This window comes from Haliotis rufescens, unplaced genomic scaffold, assembly GCF_023055435.1.
Source record: "Haliotis rufescens isolate VD_foot unplaced genomic scaffold, xgHalRufe1.0.p SCAF_25, whole genome shotgun sequence".
Taxonomy (NCBI): Eukaryota; Metazoa; Mollusca; class Gastropoda; order Lepetellida; family Haliotidae; genus Haliotis; species Haliotis rufescens.
In genome coordinates, this window is record NW_025963946.1 from 4,308,834 (window position 1) to 4,328,337 (window position 19,504).

The 19,504-nt window shown below is 40.2% G+C and overlaps 1 protein-coding gene across 1 annotated transcript; it reads right to left on the reverse strand.

Annotated features, from left to right (window-relative positions):
* Positions 1–12,898: 12,898 nt before the first annotated feature.
* On the reverse strand, positions 12,899–16,651 carry LOC124125176. Its single transcript, XM_048402266.1, has 3 exons — positions 16,161–16,651; positions 13,882–13,975; positions 12,899–13,491 (listed from the first exon to the last, which is right to left on the reverse strand). Exons 1-3 carry the CDS (start codon positions 16,617–16,619, stop codon positions 13,094–13,096), a joined length of 951 nt encoding a protein of 316 aa, XP_048258223.1. The 5' UTR covers positions 16,620–16,651; the 3' UTR covers positions 12,899–13,093.
* Between the last annotated feature and the right edge of the window lie 2,853 nt (positions 16,652–19,504).

Below are 19,504 nucleotides of genomic sequence, written 5' to 3' on the forward strand. Positions count from 1 at the left end.
AAGAATGAAACAGTTGATACAATCTCACTAGCACCTGATGCACGCCGACACAATAAATCAAGCATTCATTCCTCGAAAATACCAGCGAGTTTTGAAAGTAGCAGTGACATCATTACGTTTGATATTTCCTTTTATATACAAAGGTGATATTGATATTTTGTGGTGATATTGCTAGAATATTGCTGAAATTGAGTGTTCACATATTGTACTCATGTGGGGAATCGAACCTGGGTTTTCGGCGTGACGAGCGAATGCTTTAACAACTAGACTACCCCACCGCCCCTGATGACGTTTGGGACAACAGGGATAATTTCCTCGATAATCGAGGACGGTGAAAGACAAGATCATACTGGAAACGAATGAATGATATTTTAAGGCTATATCTCTGATACCAGATATAATCTCTCTGGGTCAGCATGTTGTCTAATCAGTCACTACCTCCTGATCATCATAAGCACAGAGAGCAGGGGCCCCACGATGAAATGAGTGAGTGAGTGAGTATGGTTTTACGCCGTTTTTAGCAATATTCCAGCAATATCACGGCAGGGGACACCATAAATGGGCTTTACACATTGTACCCATGTCGGGAATCGAACCCGGGTCTTCAGCGTGAAGAGCGAACGCTTTAACCACTAGGCTACCCCACCGCCCCCATGATGAAATGAATATAGGACATCAAACAGTCGTTCCACAGCATTGTTTGATAGGCAGTATTTATAAGTTGGCGGATGAAAAAGTAGACACAATATATGGATAACAACTTCTTTATTTAAGGTAAAGGCGACGTTTCGGTATAGATCATAATACCATTATCTCCCCTTTACGGTAAACAAAGAAGGTGTCATCCATCAAATGTGTCTATATTGTGATGTTCCATAGAGGTGACCTTATAATACCAATATTACTTCAGTGACTGTTGTGTGGAATATAACAGGGGAAAAGGTTTCAAAAAATACCTTTATTGACATACGCACAACAGTGCCAACATGAATCACCAGGTATAAGTTGCCAAGATGACACAGATAATATTCTTGGTGGCAAGAGTTCCAAAACCGTGCAGTGTTACTGTAAAACAAAAGTTATAGTCCATGTGAGCGTATTTTTCTTCTATGTGAGTGAGTTTGTAATTTTGTGTTCCTGGCCCATTGAGATATATCTTCTTTCTAAACACTCCTCTGACTGCAACTCCTGATACTACAACTATTGATAATATGTCCATTTATATTGTGGTCGATTTCATTCCCCACGTGAATGCTCCAGGTGCTATTGATTATTACGGTCAGTCAATCTGTGAGCTCGATAGTCATTCTCGGCTCCATGGAGTGAAAACAACCCATGTTGCCTGTGAGTCCCTGGACGGTTAACAGTGACATTACCATCTTATTCCACGAACATTCACTGCTTGGAGACACTGATTGCCACATGTGCTTCATTGAGGGCAGGACCGAAGACCAAGAGTGAGTGAGTGAGTTAAAATTAAACGTCGCATCGGCATTATTTCAGCCATATAACGACGAGACCAAGTTAATATATTTACAATTTAGTTTTGTTATGCAAAATGTTGTTAAACAACAAGTTGTGAAACAATTTATGAGCAATATTTGAGCATAACAATATTACACATAGAGTTTTAAAACACGGGTCACAGACCACCAGTAACCAAGCCGATGACCAAGAAACACAATCACAATCCAGTCATAATCCAGCTAATCTCCGCGAACAGCCTTGCTATGTTAACGGACCTGGTGTGTTACTCGGCGCTGGTGTCATCGACCCCAATTGCGTGGATCGAGGTTCATGTTGCCAATCACTGGATTGTACGGTCCAGACTCGATTACTTACATACCGCCGTCATATAGTTGGACTATTGCTGAGTGCAGCGTTAAATAAACAAACAAACAAACTCGGCGCTGGACACGGTACCACGTGCAGCCACATGGTCAGCTGCAGTTGAATGGCATCAACAGGCAATGTCTAGTTCTTTAAACTTCCCCGACCTTAAAAGACGTTAAAAGATGTTAACACGTCCCATTTTAATTCTGGAAACCCAAAAGTCCAGAAACTCTACGGTCTTTGCCCAGTCTCGGTTAAAGGTATTTACAAAATTAAACATGCCGTTTTCATGGGAACATACCAAGGAAGAAAAAATGAAAAAAAAATTGTTTAAAAACTCAATATTTAGACTATGTCGCCCATGGGCCTGCCCATGGGCGAAGTGTGGCCCATGGGCCTGCCCATGGGCGAAGTCTGGCCCATGGGTAGGCCCATGGGCAGGCCCATGGGCGAGAATATGTTCCTTTACTTAAAACTCATGTTTTTGTTTCGCAAATACATTTAATGTATTCATTCAAGTATCATGACACAAAATTTAATTCATTTTAACTTAATTCAACGATTTTATAGCGATATTGAAATATTTCGCCCATGGGCGAGAAAAAGGTTTGTCCCATGGGCGAGAATATGTTCCTTTACTTAAAACTCATGATTTTGTTTCGCAAATACATGTAATGTATTCATTCAAGTATCATGACACAAAATTAAACTCATTTTAACTTAATTCAACGATTTTATAGCGATATTGAAATATTTCGCCCATGGGCGAGAAAAAGGTTTGGCCCATGGGTAGGCCCATGGGTAGGCCCATGGGCAGGCCCATGGGCGAGAATATGTTCCTTTACTTAAAACTCATGTTTTTGTTTCGCAGATACATTTAATGTATTCATTCAAGTATCATGACACAAAATTTAACTCATTTTAACTTAATTCAACGATTTTATAGCGATATTGAAATATTTCGCCCATGGGCGAGAAAAAGGTTTGGCCCATGGTTTGGCCCATGGGCAGGCCCATGGGCAGGCCCATGGGCGAGAATATGTTCCTTTACTTAAAACTCATGTTTTTGTTTCGCAAATACATTTAATGTATTCATTCAAGTATCATGACACAAAATTAAACTCATTTTAACTTAATTCAACGATTTTATAGCGATATTGAAATATTTCGCCCATGGGCGAGAAAAAGGCTTGGCCCATGGGTAGGCCCATGGGCAGGCCCATGGGCGAGAATATGTTCCTTTACTTAAAACTCATGTTTTTGTTTCGCAAATACATTAAATGTATTTATTCCAGTATCATGACACAAAATTTAACTAATTTTTACTTAATTCAACTATTTTACGGCGTTATTAAAATATTTCGCCTGTTTTACATATTGTAGCGATCTTTAATGAACCCGGCCTTACCTCTCAAAACGTTTTGACAGTTTATCATACGAATTCATGTGCGTGTACTCCAATTCATTGGAGTTATTTTCCACACACTGGGCAATTACGTGACACTAGGTATGCAATATACAGGTACGCGTGCGCGTATTTTAATGAAAAAAACTATTCGTCTTTTATTGCATAACGTTTGGCTGAATATCTTACATTCTAACGAAATCTCGAAATAATTATTTAATTACATGCGGTTTCGAACTGACCAGTGGGAATTATGTTTCAATGCGATTGAGGAAAACGGGAGTGAATATTGTGACACTAACGCAACTTTTAACTGCATTGTCACTTTTGGTATGAAAATGGTAACAGTTCAGAAAAAACAACAGCCTTCTTATGATAATTCTCATTAGTACGTTGTATCTAATTACAGTGTCGGCCTTATTTACAGGTGATTCTACAATACCTGCTCTCGGTCAATTACGATCTACCACACCACGCGTGAATAAACAGTTATGCAGGTGTTGCTGTGGGCAAATACCTAGCCTGAAAATGTTTATTTTTTTTAGGATACATGTTTTACAAATGTTCGTTGATATGTGGATATATTAAGCACAAAGACAAAAAAATGTTTATGAAAGATGAATTAGTGCCTTGATATATTCATCGAGATGTGTATCATCGTTTAATGGGGTCATTCAATAAACGTATGTTTGGAGGAGATATCAAAGGAGCCGCCCAATATACACAGTGTCGTCCGGTGAACTACCACCCCACCCTGTCCATTAGAGTTATGTAATTGGTACACAAATATATTTGATGCGGTGTCAGTGCGGAAGGAGTTTGAATTACGTCCGCCACTTGCCACAGAAACAATAAACAAGGTCAATCCGTACTAATTACCTAGTGACGCACGTAACAACGACTGTCAATAGGGAAAATGGTGAAAACAAATTGAAATAGATTTTAATAAAACATTATTGTACTAAATAACTCGCAAAAGCGGTGCCTAAAATTGTTTGACCGCGTTATGTGTGTTGTAAACTGACGAATAGCAAGTAATTGTCATGCTGTACGCATGGTTCCATATACAAATTCAGTTATACAACCGGTATGAAACTGAGAACTGAGATACCAAGTACAACCTGCATTCACACACGGAAGCAATATACTTGTGTGTATGCCCTCTCCTCTAAAAAATGTATCACTAAAGTATTTGCATTGTAATAAATATAGTAATGATAAAACTTGGTAATTTGGTAGGTCTCCGACAGATATGATTTTCAGTTTTTTTACACCTTTGATTGATACGGATTACGTACCTGTAGTCTAGTCACTGTCTCTAATGTATCTGCTTGTTAGAAATTTCAAATGTCTTGTTATAGCACTGTTCCTAAAATACGGCAGTTTCTTTTATCGGGTATAAATAGTTGATTCGTCTTGTCACGCAGTCATTTTTACTTGATCGAATGATTTCCACAAAAAATTACGGCAGAGAGTTTTGTATTTTATTATATTTTTAGAAGATTTTAGAAGATGCTTACATCACTGTATCTCAGAACGTAAAACTGATAACATTCAAACATGTAATTAGTACACAGTTAATTGTTACATATAATTTTTTGAACAAAAAGCCTACATGTATACTGATATCGGTGTCCACTGTTAAAAGGGTATTAGTGCAGTCAGCCATGGTAAATGGAGAGACAATAATAAGGTGATTAATTATAGTCTGTTGCAGAATATGCGGTATAAGTGTAGTAATTGATACATATACACATTACACATATACAGATGGAATACACGATATGATGCAGTGCAAGAACAAATTAAGATACGGTTTCTATTAAAAGTAATTATACGATTTTGGATTTAATTAGCATGTTTAACTTTTCAGGCCAACACGGCTGAGATACAGCATCGGCATACTCAACTGGAGTTGTTTTCTGCCGGTCGTAAGTTCATTGTTTGACTGAGCACACTCGTGTCGGGGTTGCGATATTTTCTTCTCTTTGTTGGCAGCCTGCCACCGGTCTGAATTTTGAGAAAGGTCTCAGCATGGGACTGTTAATTACTTCTTAATGATGTCTACAAGCTTACAAACTTGTAGATGTTGGGTGCGGTTAGGTCCAAACTTTTTCAGCTCAGAGTGTTAGTGGTCCTGGAACCCATAGTGTCAAACAGGCTCTGCACAAAACGTCCATCAGATTCTACTGTTCAGCAACATTGTCACTGAATTTCAGAATTCTGGCATGATATAATAATCAAGGATTTCGAAGGTGAACGAGGGGAAAGGCAGACGCACGTGGATTTACCCTCAGGTTATTATTGTCTGGAGTTCACATTTTGGGGCATTTCATATACTAATTGAACAGAGTTCACCTGCACATGTCCACTTTAGTGATACAGACTGTAACCAAAAATGCAATGAGCCGTAGCTCTTAATCCCTTATAACAACGGTAACAACAACCAGAGTGAGGACACAGTAAGGTTAAACCGTGTCCAACAGACAATCTCAGGTGGCTATCTCCCATCAAGTCAGCTCTGTTTTTAAGCGCATAGTTATGTTTTTACATATTGAAATAAAAGGAATTTAAAAAATTATATTTAACAAACCTACACATTACCAAATACAAAACTTTATAACCCTCTCTAGACTTCGTTCCAATTAACCTAGATCATTCAACTCGATCGCGAAGGTCGTATGCGACTTTAAAGTGAATACGTCTACAGTGTGCAAGTAACTTTTAACTGTATCATATATACTCATGATAAGCAATTATTTTCGTTCCTAATTCGAATGAGCACATTCTGAGGCTTAATCTGCAAAAGGACAGATAAAATATTTCTTTGTACAATGCAAACGATACAAACGTAGCGGCTGATAATAGAGACAATGATTTAATAATCTGCAATATATCAAGTGTTCTCGTTCAATCTATTGTACATATTGAAGTGATTGTAAAGTTTCAAGGAGTACTAAAATGTTGTGGTATTATGAATGTATTTAGAATATGAATAGCGAAAAACAGTCACCATATCGGATGTACATGTATAACTTGTCTTCCAACACCACGCTTGTGCCGAGGCCCATGGTCATAAAACTAATCGGTCCCATAAAAGGAGCAAATAGTTTCGCAGATACTTCTTGCTATGGTTCACTCACAATTGTCAGACGACCTAATCATCAGTCAGACCAGTCAAGTGTGACCAGCGTACCTGCCTGGTTTTGGCTCCTAATTACTGAACTGCCCAATACTGTCATACTGTGGGCAGAGTAAGCGGCCTCGTTGAGTGATACAGACTAACCAGATTATGATTGTGTTTGTAAGTTGCGTTTAATCTGTGTCGGGTTGCAGTTGTTTTATTAGTCAAGACTAGGGGTAGTTTTTTCAATGAAACCTTTTAGCCGTTGAGTTTGTTTTGCATTCATTTCATTAAATACATTGTTAGGTAGAATAATAACACGTTATATGGATTAAACATCTCCCTAATCTGAGTATAATCTCACATGTACTCTAAGTACCGTACTATATTACTTTGCGGAGACACTGAGTATATTCTTTTAGTTGGCATTGTATGCTGTCTGATGACTTTACACAAATCCCTGCATTCAATAGACCCGTGAAGATCTTCAACAAACCATTCTTGGCGTAAAAGGGCGACAGCGCTTGTCGTAAGAAGCGACTACCGGGATCGGGTGGTCAGGCTCGCTGACTTGGTTGATGCATGTCATCGTATCCCAATTGCGTGGATCGATGCACATGATGTCAATCACTGGATTGTCTGGTCCAGACTCGATTATTTACAGACCGCCGTCATACAGCTGAAATATTGCTAAGTGTGGCGTTATACAACTAACAAACAAACAAAACACAAAAAGAGAAAGTGTATGAGTACTAAAACTTGCAATAGATATGCGTACCCTACGTACACACATGAGTCCCATTCGACAGTCTACAACACACGAATAACTGTCAAACAAGTTTGGGTACCCCTTCTGTTCAGGCAAGTAATTTAGTTCGATAATTTTGTATTAAAATCCTTTTCAATTTGTTTTCATCCTTTTCCCCTATTCCATGCATGTTTATGTTGCTACATCTTATTGCTCATGTTTCCAAGTATTGTAAAACACTTTAATGTTTCTCCTTCTTAATCTAACGTTATAACATTTCCGGTCATTGCCATCATCTAATACACAAGAGATGATACCAAGACATATTTTATTCGGTTTTATGGTCTATGCGGTCTTACAATTGATTTTATTAGTCTTTAAATCTTATGTCTAGTAAATATTTTCACAAACAGGGCTGTTAACTGATATAAGGAATGTGACATCCAGTTGAGGACTGAATACGACGTACGTTAGTCTGGTAACGACATTTCTACAATAATTTTTTGAATAAACCGTTAATACGCCAGTTGTGACAGGGATGATGGTATGGTAGATGTAGCAGACATATTGACAGCCGTTGTTACGCGAGTCACTAGGTTATTAGTACGCATTGGCCTTGTTGATTGGTACTATACTTTCTGTGGCCACTGGCGGACGTAATTCAAACTCCTTCCACACTGACATCGCACCAAATATATTTGTGTACCGATTACATAACTCTTACTGACAGGGTAGGGTGGTAGTTCACGCGAAACGGACGACACTGTGTATATTGAGCGGCTCCTTAGATATCGCCTCACAACATACTTTAAATGAATGACCAATTAAACGATGATACACATCAGGATCGCGGAGAAAATACAAGCTTCGTTCGCGTTGAATATATATATCAAGGCACAAATTCATCTTTCATAAACTTTTTGTGTCTTGGTGCTTAATATATCCACATATCAACGAAAATATGTAATACATGTATCCACAAAAATATACATGTACAGGCTAGGTATTTGCCCACAGCAACACCTGCATAACTGTTTATTCACGCGTGGTGTGGCAGATTGTAATTGACCGACAACAAGTATTGTAGAATCACCTGTAAATAAGGCCGACACTGTAATTAGACACAACGTACTAATGAGAATATGAGAATTATCATAAGAAGGCTGTTACGTTTTTCTTAACTATTACTATTTTCAAACCAAAAGTGACAATGCAGTTAAAAGTTGCTTTCGTGTCACAATATTCACTCCCGTTTTCCTCAATCGCATTGAAACACAATTCCTACTGGTCAGTTCGACACTGCTTGTAATTAAATAATTATTTCGAGATTTCGTTAGAATGTAAGATATTCAGCCAAACGTTATGCAATAAAAGACGAATAGTTTCTTTCCATTAAAATACGCGCACGCGTACCTGTCACGTAATTGCACAGTGGGATGTATCAACGGGTCATAAAATGGGAAATGAAATAGAAACTAACTAAAATTTAATGTTGTACACGCACATGAATTCGTATGATAAACTGCCAAAACGTTTTGAGAGATAAGGCCGGGTTCATTAAAGGTGTTGGGTGCGGTTAGGACCAAACTTTTTCAGCTCACAGTGTTAGTGGTCCTGGAACCCATAGTGTCAAACAGGTTCTGCACAATACGTCCATCAGATTCTACTGTTCAGCAACATTGTCACTGAATTTCAGAACTCTGGCATGATATAATAATCAAGGATTTCGAAGGCAAAACCTTTTCTCGCCCATGGGCGAAATATTTCAATAAATCTGTAAAATAGCTGAATTGAGTAAAATTGAGTTACATTATGTGCTATGAAAATAGTAAGAACACCTGCATGTATTTGCGAAACAAAAACATAAGTTTTAAGCAAAGGAAAATATTCTCGCCCATGGGACAAACCTTTTTCTCGCCCATGGGCGAAATATTTCAATATCGCTATAAAATCGTTGAATTAAGTTAAAATGAGTTAAATTTTGTGTCATGGTACTTGAATGAGTACATTAAATGTATTTGCGAAACAAAAACATGAGTTTTAAGTAAAGGAACATATTCTCGCCCATGGGCCTGCCCATGGGCCTACCCATGGGCCTACCCATGGGCGAAATATTTCAATATCGCTATAAAATAGTTGAATTAAGTTAAAATGAGTTAGATTTTGTGTCATGATACTTCAATAAATACATTAAATGTATTTGCGAAACAAAATCATGAGTTTTAAGTAAAGGAACATATTATCGCCCATGGGACAAACCTTTTTCTCGCCCATGGGCGAAATATTTCAAAATCGCTATAAAATCGTTGAATTAAGTTAAAATGAGTTTAATTTTGTGTCATGGTACTTGAATGAGTACACTAAATGTATTTGCGAAACAAAAACATGAGTTTTAAGTAAAAGAACATATTCTCGCCCATGGGCCTGCCCATGGGCCTACCCATGGGCGAAATATTTCAATATCGCTATAAAATAGTTGAATTAAGTTAAAATGAGTTAGATTTTGTGTCATGATACTTCAATAAATACATTTAATGTATTTGCGAAACAAAATCATGAGTTTTAAGTAAAGGAACATATTCTCGCCCATGGGACAAACCTTTTTCTCGCCCATGGGCGAAATATTTCAATATCGCTATAAAATCGTTGAATTAAGTTAAAATGAATTAAATTTTGTGTCATGATACTTGAATGAATACATTAAATGTATTTGCGAAACAAAAACATGAGTTTTAAGTAAAGGAACATATTCTCGCCCATGGGCCTACCCATGGGCCAGACTTCGCCCATGGGCAGGCCCATGGGCCACACTTCGCCCATGGGCAGGCCCATGGGCGACATAGTCTAAATATTGAGTTTTTAAACAATTTTTTTTTCATTTTTTCTTCCTTGGTATGTTCCCATGAAAACGGCATGTTTAATTTTGTAAATACCTTTAACCGAGACTGGGCAAAGAGCGTAGAGTTTCTGGACTTTTGGGTTTCCAGAATTAAAATGGGACGTGTTTGTTACTTGTTGTTACTTCTGTCTGGTGCTAAAACAAGGACTGGTCGGCTCGGAGTCAGTATACTGTGTCTGAGTGGGGTATTCATGTTAAACTGCGGCATGGTATCTCAGTGAGCTAGCACTGTAACTCGGCGTCAGTCCGGACTAGTACAAGCAGCCACACAAACACACACACACGTGCATGCACATCGCATCATACAAGTGCAATAATCTTGGACGCGACGTTATACCCCATTTCACCTCACCTCACTCTAAAACTAGACCACCTCAAACAAGTCAGCTGCAATCCTTTAGGTATTTATGGCAATGCTGCCTTGTCACCTGCTTTTGAAAAAAGTGTCAGTACGAAAAGCCATCCTTTAGCAAAGTTTAGCACAAGGCTCTTCGTATTGTCGTGACCTACTGCACACATCACATCACTACCTACACTGGCGGTTGTACCCTAGGTAAACGTGAACACTTGATTAATGTCCTGCACAAGCAGTTGTAGATATAGTGACATGACTATTTTTAATAGACAATTCAGATATTTTCCAGAATATATAATCTCCGATCAATAGCTTTAAGCTGTTTCACAAACATGCAGTTGTAAGAACCTCAATTATATATTGGACACAGGCTGCTCAGTGATCTAAAAAGCGTGTATTCCTCCATGAACTGGGATATTTCTCGATTCTGATTGGTCACTCAGAGGCTATTGAATCACAATAAACCCTCTCCGATTGAAACAACTGGTATGGCGGCCGCATCACCGCGGAAGCTAGACATATCTAAATAATTATATTTACAATTACAGGTTAGAAAATGCTTTTTTTTCAGTCATATACACAGGATACAGATGTATTCGAAAAACAGTACAGATTCATGTATAAAGGTAATTCGCAAAAGGATGTGGTACGGAGGAGGCCTAAGGCATAATCCACAGCATAGTACAGATGAAGACATATTTATGTATACAATTAAGAAGATGCGGTATTTATGGTATTATGTTGCAAGCATCAAATGAATAAGTTAGTTTGTAGTTTGAGTTAACAAAGCCCATTTTCTATTAAAGGCAGAGAAGTAGTTACTTCTACGTGCAATATGATATTCAACGTCATAGATACTTCTTATTGTGTTCTTAAAAGCGACAAAGTCAACATTTTCAACCTTATACACTGGAAAAAGATAATTATTTTAGCAGCTTCAATCAAATGGTTATTTAATACATCAGAGGTACCAAAGAGGAGCTCGTTGTCAGTTATATGGATTTTTCTATGCAAAATATGAGCCAAGTAAATACAGAAATCTGCCCAAAAATTCTTAACAACATGACATTCGATATAAACACGAAAAACGTTTTCTTTGTGAGTATGACACATAGAACACTCATCGTTATCAATAAGTTTCATTCTTAATAAATCACGTTTAGTAAATATTACTTCATGAACAAATCTAAACTGAAAATCCCTGAGTTTTGTGTCCCTTAACCCATGGCAATATACACTGAATATTTGTTTCTATGGAAAAGAACATCCTAGCTGATATTCCCATGTCAAACAAGATTTAGGGAGAGGGAGGGAATTCCCTATCAGTTTATTATTAAAAAAACTTTTGTTCCTTTAATAGAACGTGAAAGATCATAAATCCAAGGAGATACTGTGAGGTTAGATGAGGAATGTATATTTTTATCAATATTTTGTCTCCAGCCTCTTGGAATATTAAAATACATACGGTTATAGTAGAGAAAAGTTCCTTTAAGATCATAAAGATGTTGTAAACGTGGGAAAGGGAAAGTCGTAGAAAAAGCACAGTTTCGGTTACTCCAATATTCAAAGGATGTGTGACAATACATTTAGACGATAGAAATCTACAAAGAGAATGTATTTACGTTTTGGAGACAACAGAGGGCTTGGAATTTGGCGCCTTTCTACATACGACTGTGACGTCATTTCCTTTGCGTCATAATGATCGTCTTTACGTCATAATGGAGACGTGCGGTGTAGAAGAAACGTCTTGGAAAGCTTGCTTAGTTTTCTTTGGGGATGCCCACCTCGTGTTAGCTTACCAAGTTGCCGTGCTTATATGCTTTCAATGACTGTCATATGTTCGAGTGAAGTATTACGGTGTAAACAAACTGCTTGAGCATATACAGCGCCACATTTTGCTTACAAGCTGTTGTCGTCGATTCCGTAATTCAGATCAACAACCCACTCAAGCACTTGCCCTATGCCGCTTCACTCAATATATTTGCTAACACCAAAGAGTTTGCTTTTTATTTAGTCATGGCAGAGTGGAGATAAACATACCGGTTCCAAATTCAATTTAGCGCAATCTCATTAAAATCAGATCTTAGTTCTCGCTACCGCTAAACAAAGATCTGGGGACATCCCATTAGGGTTCACGTCAGAACGACCTTTCATCCGACCAATCAGAGCGTCGCTTACTAGATCAAAGTGACGGTCGGAATGTGATTTCTAATCATGCAGCCTCGAAAACGTTAAAACAGGGTATTCCGAACGACAGTTACGGGCTTAACGACATAATCTATACAATCTAGACCATATATTAGCCATTCTAGAACTTTCTTTTGTTCAGGTTTCAAATTTGTAAGAGAGAATTTGTCACAATATGTTTCGAAGCGTAGTCGCCAATTTGAAATTTGTGCCGTAAAGCACGAGAAAGCTGCCTTCTGATTGGCTAATGTCGACTTCTTGTCAGTAATTCCATTGGTCAGTCAGAGTTTGCGAAAGGTCGGTCTGACGTGACCCGTAATGGGATGTCCTCAGATCTTTATTTAGCGGCAGCGAGAACTAAGATCTGATTTTAATGAGATTGAATTTAGCGCGGTTACACTGCGGGTAACCAAGCCCTACATTGAAAAACACAGTAAGTTTATTTCCTAATTAGCTGCGCTGAGATGCGACCCAGAATCAGGACTATCATAGATGCCGATCTGCAAATACCCGACACCCTAATCTAAAGTGCCGCTGGCAGTTCACTCCCCTGCGTGGTACAAGCCAAAGAAATTTGATGGCGGATATCGATAGACATATGACATGTTGCTGACAGTGACAGACACGTGATCATCCTGCCTCAGTCTGACTGTAGCGGACAGATAACTCGTGACGAACCTCTCGCTGACTTCCGGTAAGGTCTTCTTGGCCATGAGAAGAACAGTGCGCCCCAAATTCGGCAGATGGGCGTTGTCTCTTCTGATTGTATGTAAGACGTTGTCAGGATGTTGACGTGGTTGGTGAGTTTTGAACGTGAAGAAGGAGTAGACGTGATATAGGCCAGGTTTTGTAATGTGAAGATTCTGTCCATCACTTTTGATGTCGATGCCTTTGTAAGCTGAGCCATAGCCGTAGTCCTGATTCCATTGTAAGGACGGCGCTGCAAATGAAATGAGTGACGGAAATTGAATATAACATGTGCTACTTATACACATGACTTATATGAAATTTGGATTGTACTCGATCTGAAGAGTTAAAACGTTATACTAAATTACTATTGTGCTCTTCCGAGATTTACTTGTGGTGAATACCTGTAAAGATACAGGTTAGAATTGGTCTTCATCAACCCTTGATTGTCGTAAGAGTTAACAAACGGAACTTGTACTGAGTCTAATTATAAATTGGAATTTATTTTACACTCCCGATAGGTGGGCAATTTCAAACCCCCTATCAGTATTGCATTTGATTTACAGGCAACGGGTATAGTCTGAACTGAACATGGTAGTTTATCATCTAATTCACGGATATCCAAACATGTTAACGTACGTACAATCAGACTTCAGGGCATCGCTGTCCAGGTAAAGATGGGCTCCAGTGCCTTCGTCAATTCCTGGTTGTTTGTGCTTGTACAGCCTGTTCGTGAACTAAACCGATAAAAATTCTCAATAATTGGTTGCAGTTGGCCGATTACGGAAATGTGTTCCGTGTTTCCGCACACGTTTAAAATCTAGTTCAAGTCCAAGTTCATTATCTTAAACTTATTTACATATGTATATTAAGACACATTCATTGTCCATAACATGCATATAAACAATAAGTCATAAGTGACGTCTGTGTGTTTATACTTACAGAAGACGTTTACCTGTTTTACAAATGCAAGGGGCGGTGGGGTAGGCTAGTGGTTAAAGCGTTCGCTCGTCACGCCGAAGACCCGGGTTCGATTCCTGACATGGGCACAATGTATGCAGCACATTTCTGGTGTCCCCCGCTTGATATTGCTGGAATAATGCTAAAAGCGGCGTAAAACCATACTCACTGACTCACTACAAACGCAAATTTATATCATAGTTTCTGAATCATAAATATCAATTATAAGTAACAAAAAATGTATTTTTCCAGTTTATAGAGAGGACGATGGCAATAATAGCTTTATTATACAATTAAACGTAATTTCACTGACAAATAAACTATTGCTTCCACCACATGTGCATGTTTCTCAGATCTTGGAAACCCATTAAAAGTGGGTTGTGATATCGATGTGATAACTGGATACGTAAACTTGTCATCACGATCTGGTTATTTGGAATGGGTGCCACACTAAGTAAGAACTACTTTCATATTCTCCATACAACGATGCAATGTCTATTTGTTCAATAATATTTGAGACGCTGATATAGCCTAATGTTTAAAGCGTTCGCTTGTCACGCCAAAGGCCCGGGTTCGCCTCCATTTCTGGTGCATACTGCCGTGATATTAATGAAAAACGCTGAAAGCGGTGTAAAACCATACCTTCTCACTCACTCACCTTTAGATTAGCTGTCCAATATGTGTAGCTTTATTTTCCGACCTGGGGACGGTTGCCTCAAGAATTTAAGCAGAGGAGACCGTCAGAATTACCCGACATTGGGTTGTCATTACAGTAATATAATTTTAAAACGAGGCAGAAATACTCTTCTCTTAGTGTTGGTAATTAATCGCACTGAAAAGATACCAACTCCCGAAGATACAGGAACTTATCGCCATACTAAATTTCTGTATTCATTTATTTCTGACACCCTTACTAATACTTCAATATGATACAATTGTTACTGGTATACAAAATAAACCCAAATGTATATATATTTAAAACAGAGTAGTTAATATAGATAGTTATTGATTCTTACGACAAAAATATATTTTTCATAAATATGATGTTTTATGAGTAAGTGAGTGAGTAAGGTTTAACGCCGCTTTTAACAGTACTCCAGTTTCATCACGGCGTGTCAGATTAATGTGGGAGGAAAGCCCGAAGTGGTGCAGGTCTTATGTATTTACCAGTTCGTTGAAACTCACCAGCACGGGTATGGTGCTGACAAGCCTTGAAACGTATTCAGGGAGAACCGGGATTCGAACCCACAATCATAGGTTTCTGGCGTGTCCGAGGGCGGTCGGGTAGCTTAGTGGTTAAAGCGTTCGCTCGTCACGCTGAAGACCCGGGTTCGATTCCCGACATGGGTACAATGTGTGAAGCCCATTTCTGGTGTCCCCCGCCGTGATATTGCTGGAATATTGCTAAAAGCGGCGTAAAACCATACTCACTCACTCACTCACTGGCGTGTCCGAGGGACGCAACTTTGCACAGCGAATTCCGGACCCTCAGACCAGTGGTCCACCCGTCCCTCCGATCTTGCATGAAACTTTACACTACTTTACAATATTGAAACAAAATTCAGACTTCAACATATTTTCAAACTTTTACAGGCCAGTGTAGCAACATCCGGTAAACAAAACGTGATTGCTGGTCTCGCTCCAAATTCCTGAAGGTTTTCATTTTGCAAAAACAAACAAATATAAACAAAAATATATAGAACCGTACCAATTAAATTCTTGCAATATGTCTGTTTCAAATACAAACCCCGAATCGTTCACAGTCTTTCTTGATTGTGTTCACTCACCACTGACGGGGCGGTCGGGTAGCCTAGTGGTTAAGCGTTGGCTCGTCACGCCGAAGACCCGGGTTCGATTCCCGACATGGGTACAATGTGTGAAGCCCATTTCTGGTGTCCCCCGCCGTGATATTGCTGGAATATTGCTAAAAGCGGCGTAGAAGCATACTCACTCACTACTCACCACTGACGCGAGTCTCCATAATCCTTCCGCATTTTGTAAACAACACAAATAGGATGATCCCGTCACACGACGCACGTAAAGCCCGTGCAAGTCAGACTTGTAAGTGCCCGGCTGAACACCCAGTGACCCGCAGTCCGTGCAAACCGTGCCCTCATCGTGCAACAGCGACACAAGAGCCTCTGCTCGCGGGCTGTCATCCGTGTCGCGCCGAACAGCTCTCCAGAAGTACACTACGCCTATGATATTGATCGCCAGAGACACACAGAGCACAGCTACACCGATGTACAGCTTCGCCCTGCGTGAGTCTCCGTCGCAGTGTCCTGCAGTAGCGTCCCTTTGGTGTGGACGATGTTCCACAACACAGCAACTGGTCCCCGAGTTTTCCAACGTACCAGATGCATCATCACACAGCTTGTATTTTGCCTTGCGAGGTTCAGTGTGCACGGTCAGAACCGCCATTTTAATCTTGCAAGGCTATCTTCTTCCTGGTAAGCGACGCTTTCCTGGAATTGTAGGTGAAAGGTCAACCAAGCTTACTGATAGAGCCGACATGAAGGCGACAGGCGCACTCGCACATTGTGCTTGGGTACAATCCGATTGTCGGGACCGCCATTGTAATTGGGCGACGCTATCTTCTTCCTGGTATGGGAGGCACGGGTGGCCCAGTCATCTAAGGCGCCGCGATTCGCTGTGCAGAGTTGCGTCCCTTGGGCACGCCAGAAACCTATGATTGTGGGTTCGAATCCCGGTTCGCCCCGATTATGTTTCTAGGTTTGTCAGCACCATACCCGTGCTCGTTGGTTTCACCGAAAAGGTAACGTCTGAGACCTGAAAAGGTAACGTCTGAGACCTGCATCACTTCGGGCTTACCTCCCACATTAAGCTGACACGCCGTGATATAACTGGAATAATGTTAAAAGCGGCGTAAAACCCAACTCACTCACTCACTCACTCTTTATTGTCAGTATTACTATGAAATATTAACAAAGGAAAGAAAGCATACACTGCACCCTGGAACTATGGAGACACGCTTGTGCAAAAATACGAACAAAATAACATATGTATGGCTGTTCGTGCCAGGACTCACTGCTGGTTGGTTTGAAATACCAGATTCGCCTTTGATAACACGTGATTATTTTTCTTTTATTGACCTGTCACGTAATAAATATTGACTCTCGCCTTCTAGAAAACAAGATGGCGTCTGGTCGTAACGTTTCACGGTTCGCCGGTTACTATAATGAAACGAGGGCAGTTAAAACTTTTCATAATGTCCGGTCGGCCACCTCATGGGTCGGGGCCTCGGTTCTTGTTTTCGCATATTGGCCTCGTTAAGAGTAATATATTTATTCGAATCATATATATTCGGACCCCCTCCTTGTCTAGTGGACGGAGCATCTACCCAGAGAACACACAAACACAAACACTCTCTCACACGCACACCCGTACATACACACACTCACGTGCATGTTTCACACATTGTACCTACAAAGGGAATCGAACTCGGGCTTTCAGCGTTTAACAACCAGGGTCCCCACCGGCCTGATAGATGACAGAGAAGAATAGGGAGATGGAAAAACTTTCCAGCTATCTATTGCATGGCCTAAGAGGATACGCAAATGGACCTTGTGGTCAGGTTCGGTGATTTGACTGCTGTGTTTTATACCGATGTTATGAGACGTTGCTCATGATCTGAACCACTTGTTTGCATTCATAAGATTCATCTATGTACAGGGCGCTGTAACATATTCATGACTGCGGCGTAAAACAACAAACAATCAAAAGCAAACGTACCTGAGGCACGACTTCTGCTGTGTTATAGTGTTCACTGTAACTCTGGAGTGGCTAGCGTGGCCCAGTCGACTGAGGCGCCGCGATTCGCTGTGCAGAGTTGCGTCCCTTGGGCACGCTAGAAACCTATGATTGTGGTTTCGAATCCCGGTTCGCCCCGATAATGTTTCTAGGTTTGTCAGCACCATACCCGTGCTCGTGGGTTTCACCGAAGTGGTAAACGTCTGAGACCTGCATCACTTCGGGCTTTCCTCCCACATTAAGCTGACACGCCGTCATATAACTGGAATACTGTTAAAAGCGGCGTTAAACCCAACTCACTTACTCACTGTAACTATGTACAGTGGTGACGTCAACAGACTGAAATGTCCACAATATGATTACAATACATTGTCCCACAACATTGCCTCATAATATAATATGTCTTCGCAATGTCTTTTCTGATCTTAGCAGGGTTTTATTCCGTAGTATAGATGACTTTTTTTAAAGCGTAGATTATCATGAAGTAACCAGATAGTAAATGTCTAAGACCTGCTTCTCCCAAGACTATCCTGCCATGCTCGATGTACCCTGTAATACACTCTTCAAAAAAAGAAACGCACAGGTAGTATGTTGTTGAACTTGACTACAAAACAAATTCGCTATATAAATTGGATATATGTCATTGGACATTGTTGGTGGCCTGATATTCGACAACCGGTGGGTCAGAACGCAGCCATTCTCGATTTGCAATGTCTTAAAGTGCATTGATTTTACACTTGTTAAAAATTGGCATGGAGTAAAACAGTAAAGCAAAATGCACGCGCAAGTTATGGCATTCGTAACTCGTGGTAGTGGCAAGCATAAGCCAATAATTTGTCATTCAATTGTCAACGTCCACCACAGCACCATTTGCCGCCTTTGCGACCGATACACACAGTTCAATTCCACTGCAGCCCGTCCGAGAACCGTCCGACAAAGAGTTACCACCCCTGCACATGATCGCTGCATTCGACTGTTATACCTTCGTCATCGCAATGCCACAGCTACGGAGACTACAGGACGCATCCTTGGTTTGGGGAGTATATGGGACCAGGCTGTCAGGAACCATCTTCGCGAGGCTGGAATCCGACCCAGAAAACCAGGATGTGAGTGAGTATGATTTTATACCACACTATTATCAATACTCCAGCAATACAGTGCTTTGGACAACAGAAAAGGACTTTTCATTGTACTCATTCGGGGAATCGAGCCCGGAGATTCTTCGAACAGTATTTCAGTGGAAGGAAAGCCGGACATGACGCGGATATATGAGGGTCGTGTCGTTACAATGTTCGGCCAATCAAGCCCCAACGACTGCTCTAACCGCCTCAATTCCTGCCCGATATAACGGTACATGTTGCCTCACCACAGATGTAAGGCTTTTCCTGGGGAATCGTGACTATATTGATTTGGCCCCACGGTGTACTGTGTACATTTGGCTTCTCACGTTGTTATAGTCCAGTTCCTCGGGAATGAATATTACCTGGGTACAAAGTAATTTCCCGTTTGTCTCGGGTTACCAAATTGTATATAAA